General features: G+C 39.6%; 1 protein-coding gene across 3 annotated transcripts in view; it reads right to left on the bottom strand.

Annotated features, from left to right (window-relative positions):
- The window catches only part of GPAM (glycerol-3-phosphate acyltransferase, mitochondrial), a 62,533-nt gene that overhangs the window by 15,942 nt on the left and 36,709 nt on the right, over positions 1 to 9,882 (bottom strand). For all 3 annotated transcript variants that reach the window (XM_023511609.1, XM_012803670.2, XM_023511608.1), the window contains 6 exons: positions 8,574 to 8,687; positions 6,513 to 6,659; positions 5,815 to 5,911; positions 4,754 to 4,890; positions 1,873 to 1,972; positions 1,347 to 1,559 (listed from right to left, as the gene is read on the bottom strand). In XM_023511609.1, the coding sequence (XP_023367377.1) occupies positions 1,347 to 1,559; positions 1,873 to 1,972; positions 4,754 to 4,890; positions 5,815 to 5,911; positions 6,513 to 6,659; positions 8,574 to 8,687 (808 nt within the window). The remainder of the gene's footprint in view (positions 1 to 1,346; positions 1,560 to 1,872; positions 1,973 to 4,753; positions 4,891 to 5,814; positions 5,912 to 6,512; positions 6,660 to 8,573; positions 8,688 to 9,882) is intronic.

Raw genomic sequence — 9,882 nt, 5'->3', positions numbered from 1 at the left:
CCTAATATGGGGCCCTTGGAACACCAGGCAGAGAGTGGGAAAATCTCTTCAGGGGGGACAGCTTGAGGTTCAATCAAAAAAAAAAAAAAAAAAAAAAAAAAAACTAAATTTCTCTGGACCTCTCAGACTGCTGATAGGAGTGGTAGGTTGGTAAAATCGTTCTGATAAAGCATCTGGCAGTATCTATTAAAGATGAACGTACATTTTCTTTATGACCCATCAGTTCCACTCCTTGGGGCATACCCAACAAAATGAATATATATAGTTGTCAAGAGAAGTATTTAAGAATGACCATGGTCAAACTTTTTTTGACAGTAGAATAAACTATGGTATATTCATATACTAGAATGCTACACAGCCGTGAGAATGAACCAACTGTAACTACATCTAACAACATGGATAAATCTTGCAAACCACTGCTGAGCAAAGAAAACCAGATGCAAAAAGATCTCATACTATATTATCCCATTTGTATAAAGTTCAAAAACAGGCAAAACTAATCTATTCTGTAAAAAGTCAAGAAAAGTGGTTATCTTTCAGAGGACAGCGGTAGGGGAGACCAAAGGGAATTTCTAGGGTCCTGGTAAAGTGATTCCTTGATTTGAGTACCAGTTACTCGGGTGGGTATGTTCATTTTGTGATAATTCATGTGGCATGCTTATGATTTATGTACTCTTTTGTAGGTAACACTCTTGGATAAAAGTTTTCTGAAAAAGTTACTGCTACTTCTCAAATTAATTTGTAGTTGTTTGCCAATATGACCCTACCCATTCTTTGGACTTAACTTAAAATCTGCACATTAGCAGTAAACCCTTGAGAGAACCAATCACAGATACAGAGATGGCAATTCAGGGGCAAGTGTTCTTTAATTTCCCAACCCCATGACCAAGGTCTGCACTAGCAAATCTAATCATGTAATTTCCATTTTTCCAATGGAAAATATAATTTCCAATTTTCATAAACAGGAAAACAGTTTATGTGTGTGCACTACTAATCAAGTTGACATAGAAGATGAAAGCTACTCACTTTCATCCAACACGACCCAACTGTGTTTCATGCAGTGCTTTAATATTAGGGAGTACACCCACTTCATGGGCACAGTGGAGGGGTATATAGCACACCTTTTGGGTGCAGGACACAACTAAAAGAGGGACTCTACCTAACAAACTCAAATATGTGAACTGGTTGGTTGGATCCTCACATTAGCCTGAAATTAAAAAAATAAAATTAGGGAGTATAAATAAATACTCTTAGTTAACTCTAAAAGCAAATCTGAATTCTAAAAGTTAAATCACAAAGCAAGTCTTGAAAAGTGAAGGCAAGTTCTGTGTAGGCCGTTTCCTTACCAGCTGTTCACCGTTGTAGTGACCTTCAATAATCCGATCATAGGAGATTCCAACAGGTATCACCAAGATGTCAGGGATGGTGTTGGTGGACAGGGTGTCCACCACAACTGACAACAGGCCCGCCCGAGCACAGGAGGTTTTCCCACTCCTAGAGCGTGTGCCTTCCAGGAAAATCTCCAAAAATTGCTGCTGTCGAAGTAGTTCGACTATATGCTGGGATGTAAGGAGAAAGGAGCACACGAATTCAAGACCACCCAACTTAGAATAAGCTCAGAAAAACTAAATCTTAAAAAGCAAGACAAAGATCCGTAACTTGACTACTGACAAAATATTTTATTCACACCATTAGCAAAGCAGCTCCTCCAGTGCTGTCTTTTGATGATAAAGAATAACCATCAAATTCCTCCCCAAGCAATAATCACTCAGATAGCAGCTTTTTAAAAAATGTCAACTCAATCAAGTATCTTTTTCTTTCCACTGGGATAACTAACATAATGGCTTTAAGGATAATTAGAGACGCACATACCCCATTAAGCAAAGCTCTATAGAGAATATCTTTCCGTCCATCTGGTGTTTCATCGAGCCTCCGTCGTATGAAAAAGCCCCCAAGCTTATGGATCAAGGTACTATAAATTCAAGAATGCATGAATTATTTACAAAGAAAAATGTAAAAAGAATATTCAAATTCCAAGCTATTTTCAAACATTTGCCAATTGGATATAAGCCACAAGAGCTGTCTAAACTACTGACAATAAAAATGCAAGCATTTCTTTTTTTCATTTTCCATGTTATTGACGTGTTTTGACCATTTCCATTATTCATCAGCCTTTGGAAGATCACTCTGTATAATGAAGTTCTATTACATCTGCTCTACGCCAAAAGAAGAATGCATGATATACACCCTGTAAAAGTGATAGCACCGATTTTAAGAGGATGATAGAACTTTTAAATTTTAAAACTCTGTCTAGGGTCTCTAGACACTGAACTTTAGACATCCTGAAATTTGTCCAGGGCATGTTTACTGCAAAACGAATGTGATATCACAAAAGCTCCTTAGCAGAAATTTTCTTAAATAACTATTGCATAAAGAGAGTCCCTACTAGAGAAAGGTAATTTTATCCAACTGAATGAAACCAAGCAAAACCATCTTTCCGAAACATGAAACAAAAATCTGTTACTTTCACACATACATAGGTCTAAAACAATTCTTTTTCTAATCTCATGTTTCTTTCTATAACACTAATGAATTGTGCTATGAAGTTGAAATTTTCTGAATTGACTTTTCCAAACTCACAATCTCTTCATATTCTTTTCAAATAGTGATACTAATATACATTTTTGGTATCCTCTAGTCACTACCAGGAGGCCATCATAAGATGTTGCCAAAGCTTAATGCCACTCTCTGTGAGTAAAACTCTGCAGAACAAATTCATAATGAGGGAGGTGAGCCATCTGCAAAACAACACACCCTGAAGAGTGGCACACAATGCGTAGGCTGGCATGTAACTAAGGAAAGCTGCAGATGAATGAGGTTATCGACAGTCAGCTGTCTGAGGGGAAGGGCTACGCAGTGACTCACAGAGAGCTCAGGAGAAAGCGGATTGTGAGAAATTATCAGTGTGTGTTACGCACTTCCAAGAGACCCTAGCTGAGCACCACACATAGAAGGAATGACTACATGAGTTATTCTTATTAAAAGAAATGCAAACTATTCTGATTACAAGAGAGACAAGTTTTCTCTAGATCCCCAGTGGAACAGTCCTCCCCACTCTAAGTCCTTATATTCACCAAGAACTTTCTGATAACTTTCTAATTCAGCTCCCCAGATTCCTTAATCCCTAGAGGGTGAACACAGACATTTTAATGCCAGGAAAAGCTTGGCTCAGCTGGGTGAATGTCACTGACGACTTGGATGAGCGGCTTCTCTTCAACTGGCCAGATGAGTCCAGTTAGCTACAGAATTCTGAAAGCCTACAGGGCTCTGCAAAAAGAGATCATGAGGCTGACGATGACATTTCACAGCACCTGAAGGTGACGAGTACCAACCACCTTGTGAGACTCTATCTGGACAAGCTGCCAGCCCAATTCCCTTCCAGTCTCTTTCCAAATCCATCCTCCTCTTATCTACTCACAGAGCAGACCTTAGAGATGATTTTGCTTTGAAGTTTTCAACTTCAGTTTCCCAAAGTGGGTCTTCCCCCTGTGAGTCTTCCTCCCACCTCCCCCTCTGTTGTACCCTACCAAGTTCAACCAGCACTGGGTCGTGTAAATTCAGCCTTCTAGGTATTTTTCAAAGCTATGCCCTCTTCTCCTTACTCCTACACTTTTAATTTACGCCTTCATTATCCTTTGCCTGAACTATTGTAATAGAATCAGAATTGATCTAACTCTTCCTAATCCAGAATAACCTTTCAGAATACAAATCCAAACATGTCATTTCTCAAGTACAGAATAGATAGTAAAGTTTCAGCCTAGAAATTGTTCTGGTCTAGCTCTCACTACCTAAGCAGCTACCAGATCCAGCCTCTGATCCTTCCAAATGCATCCTACGTTCTAAGATCAGCTAACTGCCCACCACATGCTCCTCAATCTCTCTGCATTTGCACATACTGTTTCCTCTCAATAGAATGCACTGCATTCCCCCTGAAAACCTCTAAAAAAATACCTTTCACGTTATATTGTACTCTTTACATGATTCTAACTCTTGTACTATGAGGTCAAAGTAACAGCTATGGGGTGGCACCCATAGCTCAGCAGGGAGGGCATCAGCCACATACACCGAGGCTGGCAGGTTCGAACCCAGCCTGCGCCTGCTAAAATCAACAATGACAACTGCAACAAAAAAAACAGCCAGGCGTTGTGGCGGGTGCCTGTAGTCCCAGTTACTTGGGAGGCTAAGGCAAGAGAATTGCTTAAGCCCAAGAGTTTGAGGTTGCTGTGAGCTGTGATGCCACAGTACTCTACCGAGGGTGACACAGTGAGACTCTGTCTAAAAAAAAAAAAAACCCAAAGTCACAGGTATGGTTATTCTCAAGTACCTGTATACCGCACCACTACCACCACATCCAAGGGCCTCACTCCCTCACACAGACGACTCCTTTCTGCTGAGCCTGGGAAGAGAATCTGCCATTCTGTCTTTCTAGCTGCCCATCGTTCATTTGACAAATGCTGCCCATAAAGTCTAGGTAGTCACAGGTCACCAAGTATCTCATAAAAATACATTAATAATATTAATAGTCTTATTGCTATTTTTGCACTTTCCAAATTTTAAACAATATACATGTATTACTTTTATAATAAAAAGGCTAATGTCATTTTTACAATTACATATATCAAAAGGTATAATAAACAAATATTCAAAACATAATCTTTTTAATACTTTAAATGCCAAGATAGGCTGATCTTACCTGAAGATTGGAATGTTGAGGTTGTTGCCTGAGGCGATGTATGGCGCTTTGATGTTATGGCAGAAGAGGATGAAGGTGAGCAGCAGATAGTCGATGTGGGATCTATGAACTGGCAGGAATATAAGCGGCAAATTCGTCTAATAAGGAGAAAAATGACAAATTTAAAATTCAAATGTAAAGTTGGATTCAACTTTGCAACTGCATATTTGGTTAGAGTCAAACACTGGCTAATCAGCAACTCAATCTTTAAAAATATTTTCCAATAGGGCAGCGCCTGTGGCTCAGTAAGTAGGGCACTGGCCCCATATACCAAGGGTGGCAGGTTCAAACCCGGCCCCGGACAAATTGCAACCGAAAAATACCCAGGGGTTGTAACTGGCACCTGTAGTCCCAGCGACTTGGGAGGCTGAGGCAAGAGAATCGCCTTGGCCCAGGAATTGGAGAGTTGGAGGTTGCTGTGAGCTGTGACGCCACAGCACCCTACCAAGGACAATAAAGTGAGATTCTGTCTCAAAAAAAAAATATGAATAAATATATTTTTTTCCCAATAATATGAACTTCTTTTAATTTAACACTTACAAAGCTAAAAACAACTGTAACAATAGGAATGAGTTGGAGAAAAAGAGTAATCAAAAGTTCAGGTTGACCCTATATACACATATATACCCCTTCCTCAAGGCAGCCCTACTCTTGTAAAAAGAGCATAGGTTTTAGAGTGAGGCTTCACTTGGTTTGAAATCGGGGGCAAGTTATTGCTTGTCTGCAACCAGATAATTTAATTCTCTATCAGTGGCTTTATTTCCTCATCTGGAGGTGAAGGGTTGTTCCACCAGATTTTCAGGGGCACTGCAGGTCACTTACAAAAGGAATCCTGCTTACTGCTGGCAGGGCCGCCTTTACTCCACTTCTCCTCCTCAGATACACAGTTACCCAAGTCATCACAGAAACCTCCCGAATGGGTTGAAATGCACACCAAGATACAAGAGAACATTTCCCCAGAAAACTACAAAATCACCCTGTGAACATGAGAAATGCAAGGATAGATTCACAGAAATTCTTGCCTCGGTTGCAGCTTTAACCATTTCAAGTTGACCCTTGTGAATCTGAATGTTCCAAAAGAAGCTGTTGAACAGTTTTAGCAGCACCCACCCAGTCAGTCTGAAATTAAAAACAAAACATTTTTAATGTGCATACGTGTATTTAGAGGGAGAGAGGGAGTTGGCTTTTGTCTACTTTTATTACAAAAGTAATACCTGTTTATAGAGAAAGGGAGGGAGTTGGCTTTTGTCTACTCATGTGTATCTGAACTGCAGAATTGGAGAACTTTATATTAATATGTGTACTACTTACAGAAGTATCCATTATGGACTAAAATCACATTTCATGCTATAACACTGTATACTGCAGAGATGAATGACCAAGGCAACTGAGTAGCGAACAGAGTAATCCTTCTAAACCACTCCCTTAGGACACAGATATACGAAACTTAATTCACAACTGGTCTAGGAGAGCAGATGTTGCAACAGGAATACACTGGCTGCTATCAATTAGCAAAGATGAGGCACCTTCAAGCCTACCACAGTGCTACTTCGCAGGGAAGCTGAATAAGAACATAAGAAATAGTTGAGTTTACATCGGGATATATTAAAACATATTGTGGACAAAGAGCACTGTGCTAGGAAAGAAAAATCCATGACTCGGTCCTATTCGTTCAAATCAGGATGACTCCTCGAAACCTTTATGCCTCGCCTCTTAATACCTGATCATCGATGGTGAGACAGTGGCAACCATTTCTTGAAGGATCCTTTTGGCTTTCTTTTTCACTTTATTGATGGCTTTTGATTGCTGCTGGGTAGAACCGTCAGGATTTAATTCAGCGGCCACCTGTGCAATTGCCTCTTGTACTCTAGGTTGAAAAGGTAAAAACAATGTAACTAACTCTGTGCTACAGTCTATGTTCAGTATTTTCCAAACAGTGCTACAAATACCAAACAAAATTCTCTTTAATATGTGGTAATAGGACAGAATAAGCTCAAGTTCAAAGTGTTCTTTCTAGCTCTCAAGTAAATATTAAATCAATGAATCTCTGAGGAATCTGGACAGCAGACTTAAGAACTTAATTCAAATTCCCAGGGTGACAATTGTGTGAACTTTAATGTTTCGGTTATGCTGTGAGGGACACAAGGTTGCACCATAGCAGAAGAAAGAAAAAGAAAGGTTCTCCCTTTAGGCATAGAGTTCAGTGATATTCAGAAACCTGCTGCCAAAGTAATGGGTGGGTTTTTTTTGAAGACCTAATTTACTATTGATTTTATTGTGACCCCATTAGTAGAATTATATATAAAACTCTCTGGGAGGGATCAAAGAGAGACATAAATATTAATAATTATTTTTCAAATCAAACTATTAATTTTAAAAAGGCACAGCTCAAGATAAAAACAGCACAGCACAGAGCAATACGCAATTAAGTAAAAGGAAAAGTTTAATCGAGTTTTATAAATCTTCTACTTGACTTATGGGAAAAAGCAGGAAGTTAGACCTCCTCAAACCACTTCTAACATCCTCGTCATTAGTCAAAACATCTGGATGGAATGAGGCATACTTGAAGGTTTTAACTAGAAAACAGAAAATACAATAATCCAAAACTTCAAATAATTGTTTTCTCCCACTAGTACTACTACTAACTTTAGATTAATGAAGTACAGCAAAATTCCATATACACCATAATTCATAGGTACAAAAAGAACAGTTCCACAGGACCCCATGCCAAGACTATTGCCTGAAAAGCATTTGTTGCATTCTTTGAAATATTTTCACAAATAATTAACATGACTGTCATAGCTCCATTATCAACTACTAGTTCATTCATTCCATAACTATTTCTTGAGTATCTACTATGTGCCAGCACTGGTCAGCTCTTTTTTTTTCTTTTTTGAGAGACAGAGTGTCACTTTGTCACTCTCGGTAGAGTGCTATGATGTCACAGCTCACAGCAACTGCCAGCTCATGGGCTTAGGCGATTCTCTTGCCTCAGCCTCCCAAGTAGCTAGGACTACAGGCGCCCGCCACAGTGCCCTGTTATATTTAGAGACAAGGTCTCACTCTGGCTCAGGCTTGTCTGGAACCTGAATCCACCTGCCTCAGCCTCCCAGAGTGCTAGGATTACAGGCGTGAGCCACCACACCCACTGTTCAGCTCTTTTAACCATACCACAGGGTCTATAAATGACACCTGTGGATTCAAAGCAACCTTTTAATTCACCCTAATCTGCTGCTCCTCCAATCCAGACAGATCTCTAAAATGGCCCAGACCAACAGTGGAACTGAACCACTTTACTCAAACTCCCATATTCTGGAATATTAATCTCCCATTCCATCTGTGTTCAAGTCAGTCAGCTCCTCTAAGAGCAAGGACAGTATAGTATCTTATTTTGCTAAGGTTTCTAGCAATGACTATCTAGTAGAATTTGTACCTAGATACTCTGTAACTGTTCGGCAAAAATATCACACTCCTCTTCTAGCTATAAAATAGAAAATGCAATGTCTCCACCATTCCTACTAGAGAAAAGGTAACAGAGAACCCTGGAAATACATGCATCTCTGAACTTCCACTTGCCTCTCATGTTTTAGAAACCCATTCAATTATTAACCCATAAAATAAGACCACACACGTGGCACCGTTCACCAAAACTGTCTGTTCGCCTGCTTTCCTTGGTTTCCTTTGGAGTTTAACATTTGTTTAGCAACTAAAGGTTACTAAAGAGAATTACTTCCCCCTCCCACACCCTCTGCCCGCCTTCACACCAGTGCCCAGACCTCACCTACTGCTGTTCAGCACATTTTCAGCCACATTGGTGGCAAACATGCCCTTATGGACATCTCGCTCTTGAACAAAAAGAACATAGGAAAGTCGTCTTGCAAGCCATCCCCGGTGCCTGCAATGTGAAAATGAGTTAGCAGAGAAGGACCCTAGGCACACCTAAATCAAGTTGTTTAAAATATACACTGGTTTTCTACCCACAAAAACAAAGCTTAATGGCACTTATTCCTGAGATTTAGGGGGTTTTCTATAGGAAATTCTCCTTAGTAGTGGAGGATGCTATGCAGCCAATTTTATTCATAATTCCTTTCATGTATTCTTAGCTAAAAATCAAAACTTTTTTGTTTTAAATTTTGTTGTTTTGAATTTCTGAATAGTGTTCACTGTGCTAAGTAACAGCCCTACTACAAAAACAAAAGAAACAAAACATCTGACTTTATTAATATCACTGAAAAGGCAAATATGTACCATGTTAGACATAAGACAGATAGATACACAGATAGATAGCTTATAGCTATGGGTTATAAAAGGATAAAACTGAGAATATTTTCCTATCATCAAAGGCTAAGTATTGTATTATTATAGTTTTTTTCCCAAGACAATCAGTCATCACTCTCCAATCGACTGTGTGAAGGAAGCCGAGCACAACTGGGCTGTGGTCAGAATGGTTGTGCTCTGGGCTTCCAGGGCCAGAAGGGTTCTTTCTTTATACTTTTGAGATACCTAAGGGATAGGACACATTCCTGTCAGTGACAGTGGCCACTTGGTGTCTAGATGACGAAGAGATGGAGCTCAGAATACCTGGTAAGAAGGCTACCAAACCCTCATCACGTCGTGACTTGAACCCATTTGTAATGAGTACATAACAGCTGCTTTACCATTCATTTCCTCCACAATGATTCACAGCATAGGCAGTAGCAGATTTCAAATAAAAAAATCCATTAACTCTGAAAAGATCCAAAAAGCCTCAACTGGGGGAAAGTAATGTAAGAGAGACTTGTTTACGAATCACCTGTTCCTTCCTTTCTCCTTCCTGCCATTCCCTTTTTTTTCTTCTTCTCCTCCTTAATCTCAATCCTCTGAAAATGTGGCCCAAGATGTTAAGTGTTAATTCTAAGTTCTTTCTTAAGCAAACATTTTCAGAAGTATTACTGGAACGTACAAAGTCCAAGTTTGCTATGAAATCCCCTTCAGAAAGCTTTGTTTTTATGTGTGTGTAGAAACATTCAGGCTTTGCTTCACATAACACATGAAAGGGCTAAACAGGTGCACAGACAGCACAGGTCACTGAATAGCTTCACAGTGCCCGG

This window comes from Otolemur garnettii, unplaced genomic scaffold (assembly GCF_000181295.1).
Source record: "Otolemur garnettii isolate 467f Iridium unplaced genomic scaffold, OtoGar3 scaffold00021, whole genome shotgun sequence".
In the NCBI taxonomy this organism is placed as follows: Eukaryota; Metazoa; Chordata; class Mammalia; order Primates; family Galagidae; genus Otolemur; species Otolemur garnettii.
The sequence above is the reverse complement of the archived record's forward strand: the minus strand, read 5'-3'. Positions and strand labels throughout refer to the sequence as shown.